We start from the raw sequence: 20,078 nt of genomic DNA, 5'->3' as shown, positions 1-20,078 counted from the left end.
CAACACACACACAAATGCACACTTACACACACACACATACTTGATCACCACAATCAGGAACATCTGTGAGGAGGCATGTCCTTATTCCATTTCCGCAACCCCCTCTCTGTTTTTTCTCTTTTACGCAGAGACAGATGTACACACGTGCACACACACACACACACACACATGCATATTTCATACATTACACTAAACACTACATTAGACATTTGCAGACATATTTACTTCTTCATTCATTTATACACTCCCTCACGCACACACACAAACAGAAACGCTGATGTCCATTAATGGCAATGGAGCCTGTTGTTCTGGTTGGAGCCAAATAACAGATATTATCCCCATCACAGCTTGGCCTTTTCCTCACTCTATGCTGACACTTGGCGAGAGTGCGGCATCGACTGGCCATTTCTGCAGCAGAGATGACAGCTTGCATGGATTACTTCAGCCAATCTATACACAGAGTTAACAGTGGATCCATGTTAGCATTGATCTGCTGAGGCTGATCCGAAAGGAATATGCATTGGGTGGAGATGTAGAAGATGAAGAAGACATGATGTTTGATAGGACTTGATGTTACAATCCCTCATGATTACTCACAACACTCCTGAGTTGGGCTGAACAAATCATTGTTTCAGCCTTTTATCACAAGACACCCTCAGCCAAGGCAGGCGTATGGTGACTAAATGATCATTTGACTCCTACACTCTGCACTTTCATTTTAGATTTTTATCACCTTCGTGGTGGACCTGACTTGGACTGAGGAGGGTAGTTTCATTGTGACAGTGTGGTTAAATCAAATGTAGCTGTCAACTATTCCCTTTAGCCCCTCCCACTTTAAACTTTAAAAGCATCATTCAATTTTGTCATTTGGATGTCTAACATAATTGCATTAAAAAAGTTCTTGATGGTAGTTAGACTGAAATGCTGTGACATTCAGAAACACTCCCCATGCATTACGTCTGTTATAATGCTGTGAAAACCTGATCATATCTGTACTCCTGCTGGGGGGCGTCGACAAGTATGTTTCATGATATAGAGACCACAGTACTGTGCACCATTAATGATAACGACACTGAAACAAGATGCTAATCATTAACCCTAATTCTAACCTTACCCATGCTTGCCCATGACCACATCTTAACCTTAACAATCAATTTCAATTTCAATCATTGTAAATGGACACTCCCAGAACCATTCCGCACCTTTAACCATCCTTCCTGCCAACAGAGCACTTAAACCAGAACGGAAGGTTCTAATGTGCTCTCGGCAAGCGAGCGAGGAAGGTGGCGGGAGGAGAGAGGAAGACAGACAGAGGGAGTGAAGGGTGGGGGTAACCCACAAGGCTGGACGATCCTCTCAAATTCCTGCGGGTGGAAGCGAGTCAGGCAGGCAGCGGAAGTGTGTTAAATCTCTCGTCTGTGACCTCTGACCCCCGCAGATACTGTTCTCATCCTACTCCTTCTCCAGCTGTCCACTCTGGCCTGACAAGCACAACTTCTCCAAACATCTCCTGTTTCTCCCTCTGCTCCCTGCACTTACAGGCCTGGAATATCATTGCACTATTAAGACATTCCCGTGTTTTCCATACGCTTCTTTTAATTCTCCCGAGCAGAATTTTAATGCCGCTGCTTGTTTCATTATGCGTGCGGTTCGCCTGTTGTGAGAGAAAACCCCACAGGGCTTAACTACACATAACATTTCAAAGGTTGATTCCACACTTATCTCATTAGCAAATGAAAACGAGCAAAACAGTAGTAATAGTGCAGCGGTTGCCTTTGCATAGCTTAGTTCTGAAAATATCGCACTGGGAAACGGCTCGCGTCGCCAAAACATCCCACAATTCCTGAGCTTCCCCTTCCCCAGGCACCGTGCTTACGGAGCCGGCTCTGTTTTACGACGTCTTCGAGAAACACCGTCCAACCCTTCAGCCACTACACAGGAGGGGATGTTTGGGGACACATGTGAGGACTGACACGGTGCTCTTCTATAAGGCTCTAATTAGAGTGTTTACAGGAAAAAAAACGCGATCTTCTCATTAATGCTGCATTTTTTAAATAGGCCACCATGCCAGACTATGCTTCTGGGCTTGAGCATTTGTGTGTTCAAGCCTTGACTCAACTTCTCCCTCATGTGAAATCTGCATGAAGCATATTCATTAGGCTGAATGCTCACTCTTCAGCCCCACAATAACCTGGTACTTGGGGCATAAACCACATCCAGAGGGTCCAAGAATTTTGACTGATGTTCCTTAACATCTCCAGACATCCGTTCACTGTTTTTATTCCATGTAGTTAACTTATTAAAATTCAGTTGCTGGATAATAAAGACTGTATGTGCTGTTGATTTAGTGATTTTTGGGGGGTAAGAAATGTATAAAAATGCTTACTTTCACTTTATTAGAGGTACCCAGAGTGTCATGCGGCTTGGGACTATTTAACTACTCCTGAATAATTCAGAATAATTTAGTGACACAGTGAGCAACACACACAGTGTGGGATGATGTGGGACAGGTTACCAATGATTAAAGATTAACCTATTCTAAGACCTTGATACGATGTTGATCTTCCGTTGTGAATTCAATTTTATTCCACAGTGCATAAATGATGCACCAATCCTGACTGTCATCACCCCAACAGGCCCACTAATCCCCACCCACTAGCCCAAACTTTACTAGACGAACATCCTGGTGTTTCTAATCTATCTTCATGTTTTTCTTTCTAAGTGGCTTTCCTACTTGCAGGCAGGACATGTTGATCTGGCCTTGTTTGGTTCATCCTGTGATGCACTGGCAACCTATCCACAAAATCCATAAATTCGTACAGATTAACCTCAATAACCTCAATAGCTGTTTTAGTACAGATAGACGGATGGATGTAGTATTCTGCAAGACGACTGCTGTTTAAAAAGCACCTTCCTTTCCGCTTTTCATGCAAACCATCTAAATTACACTCACAGCATTTAAATGTAGCGGTCAAATAATCTGCAGCAATGCTAATTTTGCTTTTGGGTTCTCTAGAAAAATAATAAATCCACATAACTCAGTGTTTCTGTGAGATTGTGTGAAGAAAAAGGTTTGGACCTTCTTACTTTGACTGGCAGCTGTGAGCAAATTTGAGTGGCAGGCAGTTTTGTTCGTACCAGCCATATTGGGCTTTTTTCAGGGTATACCACACACTGCCTGTCTAAAGATCACAAGTGGACCAAAGCTGACCTCCTGACACTAAACTCTTATCACAAAGGTCAAAGGTCTGCCTCTTGTCCAGAGCATAATTTGCCAGATCAGGTCTTGTCACCACAGGAAAATGTAACCACACAGGGGAGCGTTTTTAGGGGAGCGTTGCAGTTTTGTTTTGCAAAAAAAAAAAGATTGGGTTGAATCAGTCGAACTTACCATTTTCAGCTGACACCAGCCTTACTGCGAAAGACTTTGTGTGCAGCTCCCACTCCTCTGTGTATTTAGAAGCCCTGCCTCGGATCTGTGAAGCTGTCCTTATTCATTTTAGAATGAACTGAAAGTGATGTGAGCACCGTGCAGAACCAGGATCTACATTATTCATTACTTATCCAAGTACAAACAAGAGCCGGCTCTCAGGAGGTATGTGCATCCACACATACACACACATACAGTACACACACAAACACCTAGAGAGCGGACAGAGAGAGAGACACACACACAGAGTGACAGATGAGATGAGATGGGATCATTGGGCTTGGAGATGGAGATGAAGAAAGATCAGTGTTCAGCCCCAGTGTGGGGAGAATGAGAAGGTGGAGGTCTCCTTAAATGTATTTTGTTTTGACCGTGATGAGCAGAAAAGTGTGGTTACCCCGCCTCCTCTCTCTCTTGTACATACACATCAGTATTCACTTCTCTCAGAAGCCATTAGCACAACCTGGCCTTGATTACTTATTTATGGGGCTAACAGGCTGTGGTGAATGGAGTGGAGTAAAAAGACAGAGACAAAGACCAGGTCTGTGAAGAATGCATATGGTGGTGTCCATACACACCCACACGCACACCCACACACACATTTCTACATTTTGAGACAATTGTAAAAATGCAACATTTGTATTATAAATATGCAAGTACCTCTACTTAACAAGGATCTTCCATGCCAGAGGCAAATGTATATTTAAACTAAATCTTAATTTGCTGGAGGATTCAGCATATCGAACACAACATAAAACTAATATAATCTATCATACTCAACACATCATAAGCCAACATAAGATAACCCTCAACACCTCTTAATACACTTACACACATACCCATTCTGAAATATACTCCACACACACACATAATAATCCTCTAACCACACATCAATATTACCAATAGTCAGTCAAATGTCACACACACACACACACACACACACACACTGCTGAAACAATCTATTGTATTTCTATTTTGGAAACAAAAAAATAAATGAACATCCGTATAAGATATATTGCAATGTAAAAAAATGACAGCTGTGGATGCCGCTTCAAAACCATTTTTATTTGTCTTTAGCAATGAGGGCAGTGACTGCCACACCACTCCGAGAATAAAATCAAAATCATTACAAAGGGTCATTTTCATCTCTCACCTTTAAATAAATACTTCTCTCTCATTTCAACCATGTAAATAAATATCTGTGACTTGTTGATAATACCAGCAAAGCAAAAAATAAATGTGTAAAATGTATATATATTTATATATAGATTTATTTCATATAGATTTCTATTTATATATATTTATATATGTCCATATATTCTCCTTTAAATTCTTTTGTAACATACAAGATGCCAATTTGTACCAAAGCTATACCTCTTAATGGAATGGGGCTGTGAGGGGTGGGTTTTGAGGTTAAATGAGGACCTGCAGGCAATGCTTGTTTTCTGGAAAGATCACCGCTTTTTGATTTGAAAAATGAGAAAATAACAGCAACATAAAATGTTGTAATGTACCTACACACTCCACCCTGATAATATGGACAACAGTAAAAAAAAGAGGCCACAGTTGGATTCTGAGTTGGATTCTGAGAACCCTTAGTTTCCTCAGGGCTTCACAGAGATGTATTGTGTGTGTATGTGTGTATGTGTGTGTGTGTGTGTGTGTGTGTGTGTGTATGCTGAATGAGTGTTAACAGCATCTAGCTATATATAACACGATCACCCTGGCCAGTTATTAAGCAAGCACGGTGTGCCCATCCACTGCAGCCCTCTGACCTCAGGGCAGTTTCACTGTTTGATTTGTAATCACTGGGACTGAGTGGTGAGAAAAACTGGTCCTAGAACAGTAAAGAAAGGCATACATGAATTCCAATATGCCCCTTTGACTGGCCACATACAATTTGGATTTTGTGTGGGGAGGTGGTGGTGATCACATTGGAGTCTAAACCTGTGGTGGACATGACTGGCTGGACAGTGCCTATGCTTATAAAGCACAGAGCCACTCCCAAGGGGAAAGTGCCCATAGAAATCTCCTCTATAATGCAAAGCCAGCTCACAGGGTCAGAAGTGCTAGTCAGGCCTCTGACTAAAGGTAAACGTTCAATAACAATAAAAAAAAAAAAACAATACTTATAATAACAACAATAAGAAGAAAAACACAATAGAATAAAAATACAGTAGAAATCCAATCCTATGTGTGCATACAAAAATAGAACAGAAGGAATTCTAACAAAGAGGAGGAGTGTGCACACACGCCGGACAGGTCTACATGTCTTCTCATCTTCATATGAGCACCTGACAGCCAGATCCCTTTTCCCTTGTCTTTCTCCTCGATCACGTTTCCCGTTGAATATGATCAGATGGTCCATGACCGTGTTTACAAGAGGTGGGCCTGTCCGCACATTTTGTTTGGTCTCCCCCTCCAAGCCGGTTTCCTTAATACTTTGAAATATAACTTTGCAAAATGCGAGAGAGAAGTACTATGGCGTTCAACTAGTCAAGCCCAACCTCCCCCGCGGCCTGGCTGCTGCTGGCGGCGCTCCCCGCGTTTGATTGGGAATGTACATTAGCACAGCGGTCATTCGGTCTCATGGTCGGCGTGGAAGGAGACGGCGCGCTGCTGAATGATCCTCCGGTGGCATTCGAAGCCAGGCTGCAAGGCTGGGGGAAATGCGCACGCGAGGGGAGGACACGAAGGTGGCCAAGGAGGGGGGTGCCGGGGTAGGCTGGCGTCAGGCTGCCGTGGGCTGGAAACCTGACCAGACACTTTGTCTTTTGAAGCTCCTCTTCGGAAAAAAAAAAAAAGAGCAAAAGAGGAAGCTTCTGCTGACAGCAACCACACAGCAACACACACTTTTGAATGTGCACACATGCACTTGCGTGCACACATATGCACATTGATTGTCCTTTCTCGTTCTTTTGTCAGTTGGAGGCACTCCTATTCGACGCTCCTCTCGTGTAGCACTGTCTACCGTATCAAAAAGGCTTCCAAGCCTTCCAGCCCTCCTCCTTAAATGGTCCCCTATTTAGTGTAAAAAATCTGTTTTGCTCATTCAATGGTTAAGTGTTTTATGGCGTTAAACTTTAGGTTTCTCCTGGACTCCTGAACGTCAGCCAGCACAACACGCCGTTTGTCCATTTCGTAGGTTTGGGGACAGTTCTTGGACGGGAGGCCCACGCAGCTGTCTCCTTCAAACCACCCTGCCTCTGCATGCCTGGAAGATGCGTTTGCCAGAGATCCGCTCAGGCAGCTTCTTATAGCACTTTGTTTAGATAGCTTACTGCAGTACGAACAGGCCATAATGCTGAAGAAAGTCAAATAAATAACAATAAATAAGAGACAGAAGGCAGCGCTGTCTTTCAAAAGCTACACTGCTTAACGGCGGCACCAAATAATGGCCCTTGGGCTCCCTCGTCAGCTATATGTAGAAGGGCCACTGGAAGGGGGAACTGCCACAGTGGTGCGAGGGCTGGGGCGAGCAGGCTGGGGCCCGTTCCCCTGTCATACCGGCTTCTCCATGGACTTGTGGAAGGGTGGCGGGTTGGTCGCGGAGGAGATCTTGCGGCACACCGTGTTGGTGTTGCTGCAGCGGCAGCCAGGCCGGGTGACGCGGTCGTAGCCACGCTGGCACAAGGCAAGGCACAGCTTGGCGGGTGGGTAGCAGCACAGGCAGGGCAGGCAGGGGGCCAGCAGCGCCATGGTCCCCCAGCGGGAGCATGCGTGGGCGGACGTGCAGGCGCAGGGCCGGTCGGCGCAGTTGTCTTCATCGTCGGCCGAGCAGTGGTAGAAAAGGCCCTTGACGCAGCACAGGCAGGTGCCATACTCCACCGCGCTCTCGGCGGAGCACAGGCAGCGCTGGCCGCACCCCCAGCAGGAGGGTAGCTGGCGCGGGGTCCCACACTCCTGGCACTTGCAGCGGCCGCAGCGCTCGCAGATGAACAGGTGCATGCCCAGGTCCTCGGCCAGGCCTTTGCCCAGCGGCTCCGACTTCCCCATGTCACCCTTGGGCTGGGAGCGCACCACAGTCATAGCCCCGGTTATTGGAGCCAGACTAGAAGAATGAGGAGGCGTCAAGCCGGCCAGTAGTCTCTGGTCAGAGGTGGCACTTCCTCTGGACATGGAACTACTGATGGTGCTGGATCGACTGAGATGAGCCAGGTGCGCTTGCTGCTGGCTCTGGCTTCGAGGAATCTGGTGAACATGATGGTGGTGATGGTGGTGATGGATCTGCTCATCATGTGCATAGAAGATGCCAGACTGCGAGGCAGGCTCCAGCGCCACCGGACGCTCCACATAGTCGTTGCTGGCCCGGATGGTGCGGATCTGGTCAATGGAGAGCACGGGCACCTGCTGAAGGTCCAAGCCTTCAGGGCCTTCTGTCCTGAGATCTGCTGGATCCATCCTGTGTTGAGGATGGACACCACTTGCGGGGCCGGGTTTTGGGCCTTAGCCTATCAGGGCACATCAGAGAAACCTGAAAAAAAGAGAGAAAGAAAGAGCACATAAATCAATTGGACTCCCCATTAGTGGCTTTGTACGTATAGAACTGCTTGAAAGGCGGACATGAACCCCGAATGCAGGAAATGGATACATGGATGTAAGCATGAGCATGGCGACACGGTCTACTGCTGAGGGCAAAGCTAATAATAGACCCGGAGGGCAAAGAGATAAAACCACTGACGTCTCACTGTAATTTAGTGTATAGCAACACAGCTGTTAAGAGAGGCGAGGGGTACGGTGGTGGGTGTCATTGTGGGAATCACAGAAACTATTAGCGCTATCAGAATGTCCAGTAGCGTCCTCTCCCTGCCCGACTGTTAACACGGCAATCAGAGACAGAGAGAAAACAGCCCCTCCCCAACGTCTTGCTTTTGTTAAGCCTTATCCTCCATAAACAGGAACAGTATGGTTACTGGAATGTACGTGGAAAAAAGCAGCATCCTGTGATTGAAACACACGCCTCACGTTCCTTGATGTCCTAGACCTGCAAGAGCTATTTGTCCACTGAAAATAAATACGTCAAGCACAAATATCTCCTTTTGGGTGGCTTTGATGGGGCCAAGCAAAGAGAAGCGAAGCATCCAGCAACTGATAGCATTTAAGTGGCATAAGTGATAGTGAGATAAGATCTAAAGGATCAAAAAGGAGAGCCATAGACAAGCCCGGCCATTACTGGAAGCCCTGCTTCTGCATGAGGCATCCGGGGTGCAGTCACCTGAATTCCTGGCAAGAGTGGTGGATGCTCTTACAAAATAGAGGCTAAGATAACAATCGCTTGTTAAACACAGACACACACATCACTGCAGAGATAAGGGGGCCCAGGTCGGAAGCACCAATTGCATTTTCAAATTACACGGAGAAAGGAAGAGAAGGTCCTGAGGAGTAATTGCATCAAAAGCGTGCAGCTGCTGCACAAAAGTCGCTATCAGCCCACCACACTGCTGACAAAGGTCTGCTGTTCATTTCTGTCAGATCATTATATGAGGCCTGTTGGACTCGCATATATGGCTGATCCCAAACAGGAAGTGATCTGCTGTCTGGGCGGGTGGATAATTTGGTTGCTTTGCACACCTCTGCATGTTATTCCACAGTTTTAGCACATGGATGACCAACATAGAGCATGATGGAATATTGGTGCTTCCATTGCTGCACCTGGCACACATTTTGGCTCCTCTTCTTGCTGTCATTCAACTTAGCACCATCGGTGAGATAAGCATTATATTTGGAGTGGAAGAGTCTATTTTATCCATTTATGCCCAGCCTTCTATTCGTATTCTGCATTCACTTTGTCTGACCTCTTCCAACGTTGCCATGTTTGTAGTTGATGGAAGGTTGGATGTATTAATGTAAATTACCTGTGTATGGTGTTGGTTGAAACTTTTGAAAGAGACATCCTTATTTTCATTAATAAATGAGCCTTACGACGCTTGTTCCTGCCGTGTTAAGCGATGCTGACCAATTGTTCTATTCTATGATTGGATAATTCCCTAGACAGGATATACTGCACTCTGAGCCCTCTCCAGTTACCCAGAAGCCATCCTTCCAATTCCATATGCGCCTTCCAGGCCCTCTGCCCTGCAACACAGTTGCACCATGTCTTTGTGTTGTGCTGAGCAGGCGTGTAAACTGAGACGTGATATGTGGGTCCTTTTCAGTGGCAGCAACCACGGCTCACATCCCAACCCGCCCATGCCCCCACCCACCCCCAGGTCTCATCATTCCAGTAGCCTGCATCCCAGCGAATCGATAAGCCCACACGCCGCTGGCAGCACTTGGGCTATGACATCAGGCACTCTCTCGTTCTCTCTTAGGGCACAGCCCTGCTCCTCTCCAAATCAGAGTACTCTGCCACACACTCGCTGTAGTCCCTGGGTACTCGTCAGCCTGCACAAGATTAGACCACACGCAAGGGTGAGGCACGTTGGATGGATGGATGAATTAACGGAGGATGACAGGCTACCAAATAAGGAATTTTTCTTCTTATCCATCCAGGGCAATGAGTACAATTACACAATTAGCTTGATTTGTACTTCTGAAATCAAGGCTTTGGGGTTATTGAAGACATTACCTGGTGAATGCATTCATAGCCGTGAGGGAGGGGCTGCAGTAGAGTTTCGTGAAAAAAACCTCCTCAGGTTGCCTCGAACACAGGATCTGTTTCTGCAATCCAGCGTTCCGCCAAGGCTACGCTTCCTCTCCAGATTGAGTTACTTTTCCGGACAGCATCTGAAGAGTCCATCTATTTGTCTGCTGATGGTTTTATTGTTTGTGCATCTCATGCATCCCTCTCTCTCTCTCTCTCTCGCTCTCCCTTTCCTTCTCAGATTTGCCTCACCCTTCGCGTTCTGTGCAACATAGCACCTTCCGTCCACCTCTTGCAGAAGAGTCTTGAGCAGACACCTCAGATTACTCGTTGAGCGTTGCTTTGTACTTTGTTAAGGGTCTGAAAACCCTTTCCCAGGTGCCGGACAGGGGCAGTGGGACAGAGACGCCCTGTGTATCGGCAGGAGCAGGAGAGCATGATCAGACAGAGAGAGCGAGAGAGAGAGGGCCGTGTTTACCCAGCCTGCCTGTTGTGAGGGGTAACCTGAAGACTGGCCCTTGCGCACTGGGAGTATTGTTGCTGAGTGAGCCCTGCCTCGCAGCTCTGCCCCGGGGCTCCTTGCACCAGTTACCTTGCACACATCCTTGGCAAGAGTAATCTAATCTGGAGCACGAACAGGATGAGGGCCGCATATTATTCATAACAATCGCCACACACTACTGGCTCAGAGAAATTCAAAACCTTGCCCCTTGTGCAGGAGAGGAGAGAAGAGAGGGGAGAAATGTTGCCCTGCAAAAAACAGGAGCTGGTTCGCTCCCATATCTGGGATACATCATGTCTTTGGTAAATGAATGCCATGCTTGGTTGGCATCACTCGGGCCAAATGCTGGATGGGGGTGTGGCCGATTACATCATTATATTTGGCCATGAAAAGCTCCAACCCTCACTGACCCCATTTTATTCCTCCGGTTCGGAGTCCAGTCGTCCTCCTGTATATCCAGCCTTACTTCAGGGCTCAGTCATTATGGGTCTCCATTTTCCCTTTCTGCTCCCTATCTCTCCATGCCTCCTGATTACTGCTCCAGATTGGCAGTCCTTCAACGGGCTTCCATTCACTGACAGAAGCCAAATATCCCATGCATATGTGTCCAAGTCTGGCTCTTAGGGACCCCAACTGTGGAGATCGCAGTCCCTTGGGCTAGACGTTGGAGCCGTCAGGCGGCAGGACCCAGGGTTGGCCTTTGGTGGCCCCCGAGGGAGCACAGCGAGATTGAATGACAATAAACTGTATGAGATTCCGGATATGGCGAATCCGACCCCCCAGGAAGGACTGAAATAGACACTGCAGACCAGCAAGTCTGGGCGAAAAAGGAGGAAGGGGGTGGGGAATGGAGGCAAAAGTACGGGAGAGGGTCACTGAGAGAGAGAAGGGCCATGTCACAGAAAGCAGAATGAGGGAGGAATGGGAAAGGAAGAATGAATGGTTGTGAAAGTTAAAAACTTATGAAAAAACACCTGGAAATATCACACGACTTCCGAGTTCTGAAACTCTCCAAACATGTTGCTTTAAAAGGCAACATGATAAATTTACATGTCCTGAATAAATTATTTGCCAGCCCTTTCCTAGCATTTATGGCTGCAAAAAGCTCTCCCGGCAAAACCCAGCCCTGTCCTGACCTCCATAGCCTTCCTGCCAACATACACTGGACGTATCGACACATCCCGACCTTGAGTGCAAATCAATTTATGTCCATGTGTCCCCAAAATCTGCAGCTGAGCCGTGGGTCTGAAAAGCGACTCCACCTAACCTGATCCAGGGGTTCCGCTACCCAGCCTGACTTTGACCTACACTCACGGACACACGAGAATGTGGAAAAGTGAATGGACTGAGAGCGAGAGATGCTTACCTCTGAATGGAGGGAGATCCATGGTGATAGTGGTCTGGAGGTCCGTTCAGGTTCGGCTTAGGCGTGCCACTTTTCCCGACTTCACCTCGAGCCTAGTTGGGTCCTGGTTTTTGTCTGAGAGTAAGAGTTCTCCAACGGGCTCAATTGATCCGCTTCAGTTTATTAGTCATTCCCAGTACAGTCACTTTAACAGCCCTCAGACAGTGAGAGCAAAAACGTGGCCCTCAGTAGCTTTACACTTGAGTGAAATGCACAAAAATGGATTATTTTCTCAAAAAGTGCATAGAAAAGAAGATACCATCAATATTCCAAAAAAAATTACTCGAAGGCTAAGGGTGCTGCATAAAAAAACAAAAAACAAAGACTGTTTCCACACAAGGTGTTGAGACACTTGATTTCAGGTCTGCAGTTTGTCCCTCTCGTTCTCTGTGTGAGTCCAAAGTGTGAGTGCTGGATTGTCTTGCTCACACTCCCTCACTAGCTTTCTGTCTCTCCAATCAGTTTCCTCCCCTGCCAGTGCACTCTTCCTCTCATTCTCATCCTCGCTGAGTGCGCTCCAAGCGTGTGTTTGTGTGTGTGAGTGCATGCATGAGGGACACAGAGAGTGAGAGACTGATAGAGAGAGAGAGAGAGAGAGAGAGAGAGAGAGAGAGAGAGAGAGAGAGGAGTGGGAAACGGAGGGGGGGGGGGGGGAGTCAGGCGGGGGTGCAGGAATATGAATGGTGGATGGAGGCTGGGTGGGTGGGGGCTCTGTGTCGGAGGGAGTTAATAGCAGTGGCATCATCACGACTGAAACAGAACCTCTCCCTCCCTCTCTCTCTTTCTCTACTTCCCTGAGGCTGCGCTCCATATGACTCCTTGAGCTGAGCCCGGAAAGAGAGAGAAAGACAGTGTGTGTGTGTGTGTGTGTGTGTGTGTGTTAGAAAAAGAGAGAGTGAGAGAAAGAGAGAAGGGTGGGGTTTGCCTCAAGTGAAGCAGTCAAAGAGGACAATGTTATAAAAATGTATACTGTTTACATGTATTCCATCTTACAGAACTTGTTTTTGTGCATGTAGTTTACCTGACCGGCAGGCACAGGACTAATTAACCTAACCTAACCTAATTAACCTAACCTAACCTTACTTTCCAAATGACCTGAATAACTGGCCGTGACCATGAACAGTGTCAGCCACTAACTGTCCTAACTTTACTCATTTATCCTGCTACATTAGAATAGTATGTTGGTGAGAGTTGTGGGTTCAGAGGTGACCTGCTTGTATCACACTGATCACTTTTAACAAAAAAATCGCAAAAAAAAAAAAAAAAATCTGCATGGGTCAAGCATGTTAAGCATGGTGAACCTTCTTCATTGAAGTGACCTTTCCATCGATCTGGATTCAAGGATCAGTTATAGAAATAAGAAACAGTTTCTGCTACTGTGCTGTTTAATCTTAATGCACTTGTTTGAATTAAGCAACATTTTATAACTTAAATTTCCTATTCATCTTCATTATTTTCTAGTACGTTTGGTTTGATCCCCAAACATCAAGAATGATGCTTCAGCATTAAGTTGCACTATGTAACTTTCCTTGTCTATGGGTGGCGGTTTCACCTGTCAGCTTGACCCATCATATACGAAACTGATCTCATGTCCGTGTGGCAAACATTGATGGTGCGTTCATGGCAAGTTTCCATCCAAGCACTCACAGTTTGCTGATGTTCTGGAGATAATTAAAGGTCTTGTCTTCTGAATAAGTTCTTCATGACAGAGCTCAATGAGAGCTCAAGAAAGTTTCTGCATCTTAAATGGCTGCTAGTCTTAAACCCCAAATTACCCCAGGATGGGGTAATGGCTCAAAACCTTTGTGTCACGTTTGAGTTGCAGGTGAAGTGGAAGTGAGGAAGGGAGGAAGTAGAACCACCATTATGCACTTGTTCTTTTAACTGAAGTAAGGCAAGGTGAGTCTTAGCTTCTTTTGATCTGGCTTCGTATTGCCATCATGTTCACTGTTTAATACCCCATTAATTCCCCACATTCCCCAACTTTCTTCCAAGTAGTCATTTAATAAAATGTATAAATGTATATAAATTCAGGTTATAAATAGGGACCGCTGGATCCTGGAGTGTAATGGATTAGTGTGAAATTGGAGGTGTTCCTTAAATAACTTTCTGTAGAGGTAAATTTTGCTAATATTTTACAGAACGTTACAGGTATTGAAGCATTGTGCATAACATGTGTGTATTACTCTGACAAAATGATTATCTCCCTTCAGATGCTGTCTGCGAGTGTCTTTGCCTTCTGATATTCAGTCATACTGGTGGCATAATGCAGTAGTAGGACTGCTGAAACTCAGTTTCAAGCGGCTTGTGACAACTCAAGGATTGTGACTGAAGGATGAGCTATGAAGGCATGTGATGGACTTGGTCTTCAGTAAATGCCCCCAGGTCTTCAGCGTGATAAGAAGAGACCTGGCATCTGCTGTGTCTTCTGCTTGGTCACAAAGCCTCAGTATCACATTTTTTAGGTCATTTGGAGGCTTAACGAACTGCTTAATAGAATATAACTGCATGTATCAATACCATTACAGTGCATTGTAATTTTATTTTTTAATTTCAGCAAAAGTGATAAATGAAGTTGTGAGTTTCACACATGAGACATTTCTCCGCTTCTCTTTCGATCTTTCTTTCCTTCCTTCCATCCTTCCTCATGCTCTTCAAGTCTCCCAGGGGGTACGTGTGTGTGTGTGTGTGTGTGTGTGTGTGTGAAGGCACAGGAAGAGAATGGCTTCCTGTGGGAAATACCTGGGATGGCCAGTTTTGCGTGATGCATCGGTTTTCTCCACTGCTGAATAGTCAACCACCCCCCAACCCCCCCAGTGCTATTCCACTTTTAATAAACAGCACAGAGAAGACAAGTGTATGTGTGTACACATAAAACAGGCAGTAAGAGAGAGAGAGAGAGAGAGCTACGGCAGAATTGACTGTCTCATCTGTGCCCAGGGCAGTGTGCCCCGTTGCTCCAGCCCACAATGACTGGCACAGAGAGCGAGAGAAGGAGAGAGAGAACGAGAGATGGCTGTTCTGGGTTCTGTCAGGATCAATGTTTAATGGCCTGGTTAATGATTAGCACACAGCACACAGTTGACAAAGTCATCCATTTCTGCCAGCACTCTAGAAGGCGAGCTGAAGGGAGTTGAGCGTGGAGAAGAGGGTGGGGTATGGCTGGGCGAGAGGAAACATGGTGGAAGACGATTCCAGCAGCTGAAGGTCTGGCTATTGAGTTACACAACACTTGCTAACAGTATGTCCAGGAGAGGAGTGTGGGCCCTTGTCCTCCGTCCCCACCCCCACCTTCTCCAGAGCCCACGTCCAGCAGGGTCCTCCAAACAAGCTGCGAAACTCACCTCTTCCCCTGCTCTGCTGCGCCGAGCTGCATAAACACAGACATCTGTACCTCATCAGAATTAGCAGCAGTGTCCTCCTCTTCCTTCCTTCCTTCTTTCTTTCTGTCGTCCTCGCTCCCTCACTCTTCCCTATCCATCACTGGCTCTGTAAACCACGTCTCTGAAGGGACAAACACAAGCGCAGGACCGCAAAACACGGACACGCACAACAACTTGCGCAACCGAGAGGGCAAAACGTGACCCAGTCCTAACCCCTTTGCCACTCCGGGCGTAATTGTTCCTGATATTCCAGCGGAGGATCCGTGTTCCATTAGCTGACCGGGGGCTCGTTGATTGGCTCCGGCCGCCCCTCGAAAATAGCAGGGCTGGCTGCCGGCCAAGCACTCATTTCCTGTCCGTCTGAGTGCCTCCAGCCGCTTAAGCTGGAAATGCATTTCCTGACTGTGTATAAAATTTTTATTAATGGCAAGGAGTGCATCAGTGAAGAGGCCCAACAAGCACCAGCCCTGTGTGGAGAGGGGGAGAGATAGAGAGAGAGGGGGAGAGAGAGAGAGAGCGATGGAGAGCAGAAGAACAGAGAGAGGCAGTGATGGATGGGGGGAAAAACGACAGACAAAATTAAAAATGATTGAGCCATGCAGGCATCGAGTCAGAGGGGTAAGAGGAAGGAGGACACAGTGCTGTTTAAATGAAGGTAAAAGCCTATTCACACACGGGAGTGACAAGACTAAAGGAGAATAAGAAAAGAAGCGGCTGATTAAAAAAAATTGTGGAAAGAGAAGGGCAGAAGTGAAAGAAACAAACAGGAGGGTGAATGAAATGGGCGGGAAGATAGGTAGGGCCACACCAACTAGAGTCAGAGTTCAGACTGACATGCACAAGGGTCAGCACGGACACTGGCATACACTCCAGGGGGTGGGGCTGAAGGAGGGGCGGAGCTTGCAGACAGACAATACAAAAAGGAGACTGTAGTGCCTACAGAGTGAGAGCAAAGGTGAGATTCTGGAACAGAAGTGCCCCTGCTGGTTTGAGGAGGGGGTCACGTGGGTGGTCAGTGACCCTCTGCGGGGGACTTGGTAAGTGGGGCCAGTACCAGTAATTTAAGTGCTATTAAACTGTCTTTTAGAAACATACCAAGAGCTCTAAAGATGTGGTCCTATCTCTGAATTACGCTGTACATTCCCTTTAAGAGGGATCATTTTACTACAACCAGAATAAATAGTCTTAGGTTTAGTCAGTGCACTACACTTAAATAACTAGTCTGTGATATTTCATGTTGGCTAATTTCTATCTCCAGTTAAATAGCAATTAAACATGCATGAGCATGAAGAGTTAAAGCTAAAGTAAAAAGGTTAAATGATGAAAATAATCTTGAGTGGAAAAGACTTTGATGGTAAATGGCCATTAGGTGAATATACAGTGGGTATGGAAAGTTTTCAGACCACCTTAAATTGTACACTCTTTGTTATATTGCAGCCATTTGCTAAAACAGGCTCATTTGTTCCTCATTAATGTACACAGAGCTCGTCAAATTGACAGAAATACACAGAATTGTTGACATTTTTGCAGATTTATTAGCAAAGAAAAATTGAAATATCACATGGTGTTAAGAGTTCAGACCCTTCACTGTGATGCTCATATATTTAACTCAGGCGCTGTCCATGTCTTCTGATCGTCCTTGAGATGGTTCTTCACCTTCGTTTGAGTCCAGCTGTGTTTGATTATACTGGTTGGACTAGATTAGTAAAGCCACACCCCTCTCAGTATAAGACCTTACAGCTCACAATGCATGTCAGAGCAAATGAGAATCATGAGGTCAAAGGAACTGCATGAAGAGCTCAGAGACAGAATTATGGCACAGATCGGGCCAAGGTTACAAAAAACTTCTGCTGCACTTAAGGTTCCTAAGAGCACAGTGGCTTCCATAATCTTTAAATGGAAGATGTTTGAGAGGCCAGAACCCTTCCTAGTGCTGCCCGTCCGGCCAAACCGAACTATCAGAACCCAAAGATCATTGTGGCCGAGCTCCAAAGATGCAGTCGAGAGATGGGAGAAAGTCAACCATCACTGCAGCCCTTCACCAGTCAGGTCTTTATGGCAGAGTGGCCAAAAGGAAGCATCTCCTCAGTGAAAGCCCGCATGGAGTTTTCTAAAAAAAAAAAAAAAAACACCTGAAGGACTCCAGGATGGTGAGAAATTAGATTCCCTGGTCAGATGATACCAAGATATAACTTTTAATTCACTCTGTTGTAGATTCTGTACACAAAGTTTGACAAGAAAATTACAATTTAATCTAAATATTCTTTAAAGAGGAAGGTCTTGAGAGAAATGTAAGCAATTTCCTTCGGGATTAATAAAGTTTTCTGATTCTGAAAATCTGCAAGGAGGAATGGCAGAGGATCCCCAAATCCAGGTGTGAAAACCTGTTGCATCTTTCACAAGAAGACTGATTGCTGTATTATATAAAAAGTTTGCTTCTACTAAATACTGATCAAATGGTCTGAATATTGAGGACCGTGTGATAATTCAGGTTTTCTTTGTTAATAAATCTGTCAACAATTCTGTGTATTTCTGTCAATATGGGGTGCTGTGTGTCTAATTGTGAAAAAATTAAGGGGGTGTGAATACTTTCCATACCAACTGTAATCACAGCTGGTTAGACATGGCTGGTGGCACTCAAGACAACCCCTGTTCTAAAGAATGGTGGATTCATATCATGGGACTTTTTTTACATTATTTATCCGGCACCCTTATCCAGAGCGATTTACAATCAGTAGTTACAGGGACAGTCCCCCTCGAGACACTCAGGATTAAGTGTCTTGCTCAGGGACACAATGGTAGTGGGGTTTCAACCTGTGACTTTGTGGTCTTCTGGGTCATAGGTGAGTGTCTAATCCACAAGGCTACAGTGACTTTAAACACACATAACCACCGGTTTCAAAGAACGAAAACAAAAAACAGAAACCAACACATTTTTGTGATTAACACAACTGATAATTGGAACACAAAATTATCTTTCCAGCGTGAAACCAGTGAATGCAAAATTTTTGTTATTAAAAAAAATATTGACCCTTATCTTTACAACCATGCACTCAGTTAAAAAGTGAAATTGATCTATCTGCACCATGCGGGAGTATCTGTGTGAAAGGGAGGAGTCAGTTGTGAATGTCAAATAGGGCAGATCCCGGCTGATTGACAGAGAGGTCACGGGCTCTTCACGCCCGAAACCCTTCTCGTATGCATAGCACAGCAGGGTTGTGGGGTGGGTGGTGCACCCACAGGCACCGATGATGTTTGAGTTTCAGTATTTGACACTGCAGAGCGAAAAAATAAATCCATTTCAGAGTGTGTTAGAATTACACACACATAAAGGCCGAATGACAGAGACAGAGAGTGAACTCTGCACAAGCACTAGCTTGTGGATAATTGTACATCTGCTCACATATTCCCATAAATCAATAAAAGAGAGAAGTGGGGAAAGAAATACACAAAAGACACAAGCACATACTCAGTGCTGCCCTACAAACTACAACACAAGATGTGGAAATTCTGAAAGTGGAAATTAAAACAGGCGAAACATGTTTTGCATAAAAGGCGTGTGCACCCCAACACACGTACAGAGCACACACAAACCCACGTGGGGGGGAGAGCGAGGGAGAGTCTGTAAACCCAATATCCTCTCTGGCCTCAGGGGCTTTGAGCGAACCGCCAGCACAGGAAGAGAGAGACTGCATTATCCACATCAAAGCCCTGAATTATCAGCTATAATCAATGCTTTCCCATCACCCCCTCTCCGGCCCGCCAGCCGCCACAGCACGCGGCATCAATGAGCCATCCAGGGGGTGTTGGGCAATAGAGAGGGCAAGGGGTTTGGGGAGGGTGCTACACTTCATGGATTTTGTGCAACTATGGCTGAGTGTGTGAGAGATTATACTGTACATGTAAGTAAGATGTGCTGATATTATGCTCTTTGGGTGATCCGATCGGACGATGGAATGTTCTTATGAAGCAACACCACTGGCACGCAAAACGGGAGAAATTTATACTTTTCAAAATGAACCAAGGTAAATTCAAATAGGTTGTCGAATTAAAATTCCGCATTCACTTCCGCTGCATCACGTAGTGAACGATTACCACCAATACAGTAAATGTAATGTAAATGCAGCGCCTCAATACTGCGGCACTCGGCGAGGTTTGCTGTGAATGAACTGAGAACATTTCATACTCCGAGCCAGCATGCTTCTGGTGACCTCATTCATGTGGAGGCAGGTTGATTACCATGACCAAGCAGGTCAAAAGGGATCTGCTGCCCCCTGCTGCCTGAGTCCTACATGGCACATTGAATTGCCAGTGGGACGTTCCAGTCTGTATTGTTCGGCGGTTATATTAAGTTACTTTTTTGTTTCTCCCTTATTTCATTTTAAAAAGCTAACTACTGACTGAAACCTTGCATTTTCATAGAGATCTTTCATTATTAAAGTAATTGACGGTCGGTGCTTCATTGATGTCAATCTAAAGTGCCTCACTATAATAACATCATCAACAATTCAACACCACCACTATTCAAATGTAACCTCCATGGTCTGAAGGGGACTTAAAGATTAAAGTACGCTAAAAGCTAAATAGTTAATATCTAGCTATGCATAGTTGCAAACACTAAACACGTAACTGATTAAAGGAAAGCCATGTAGGAAAGGAAAGACTGTCATTGGCATTACCCATTATTAACATGTAAATGGAATAAAAGTAAAATAAATTAGTAACATTTGAAACAAGTTCATGAAATAAAAATAAAGTAGCAAAACAGTAGCAAA

General features: G+C 45.6%; 1 protein-coding gene across 1 annotated transcript; it reads right to left on the bottom strand.

Moving 5' to 3' along the window:
* Positions 1-4,474: 4,474 nt before the first annotated feature.
* On the bottom strand, positions 4,475-12,474 carry LOC114792506 (protein sprouty homolog 3). Its single transcript, XM_028983726.1, has 2 exons — positions 11,882-12,474; positions 4,475-7,904 (listed from the first exon to the last, which is right to left on the bottom strand). Exon 2 carries the CDS (start codon positions 7,829-7,831, stop codon positions 6,932-6,934), a length of 900 nt encoding a protein of 299 aa, XP_028839559.1. The 5' UTR covers positions 7,832-7,904; positions 11,882-12,474; the 3' UTR covers positions 4,475-6,931.
* Between the last annotated feature and the right edge of the window lie 7,604 nt (positions 12,475-20,078).

This window comes from Denticeps clupeoides, chromosome 6, assembly GCF_900700375.1.
Source record: "Denticeps clupeoides chromosome 6, fDenClu1.1, whole genome shotgun sequence".
Lineage (NCBI taxonomy): Eukaryota > Metazoa > Chordata > Actinopteri > Clupeiformes > Denticipitidae > Denticeps > Denticeps clupeoides.
Note: the sequence above shows the minus strand (reverse complement) of the source record. Positions and strands in the feature narration are given on the sequence as shown.

Coding starts and splice junctions, on each gene's coding strand:
- LOC114792506 (XM_028983726.1), bottom strand. CDS start 7,831: ATGGATCCAGCAGATCTCAGGACAGAAGGCCCTGAAGGCTTGGACCTT.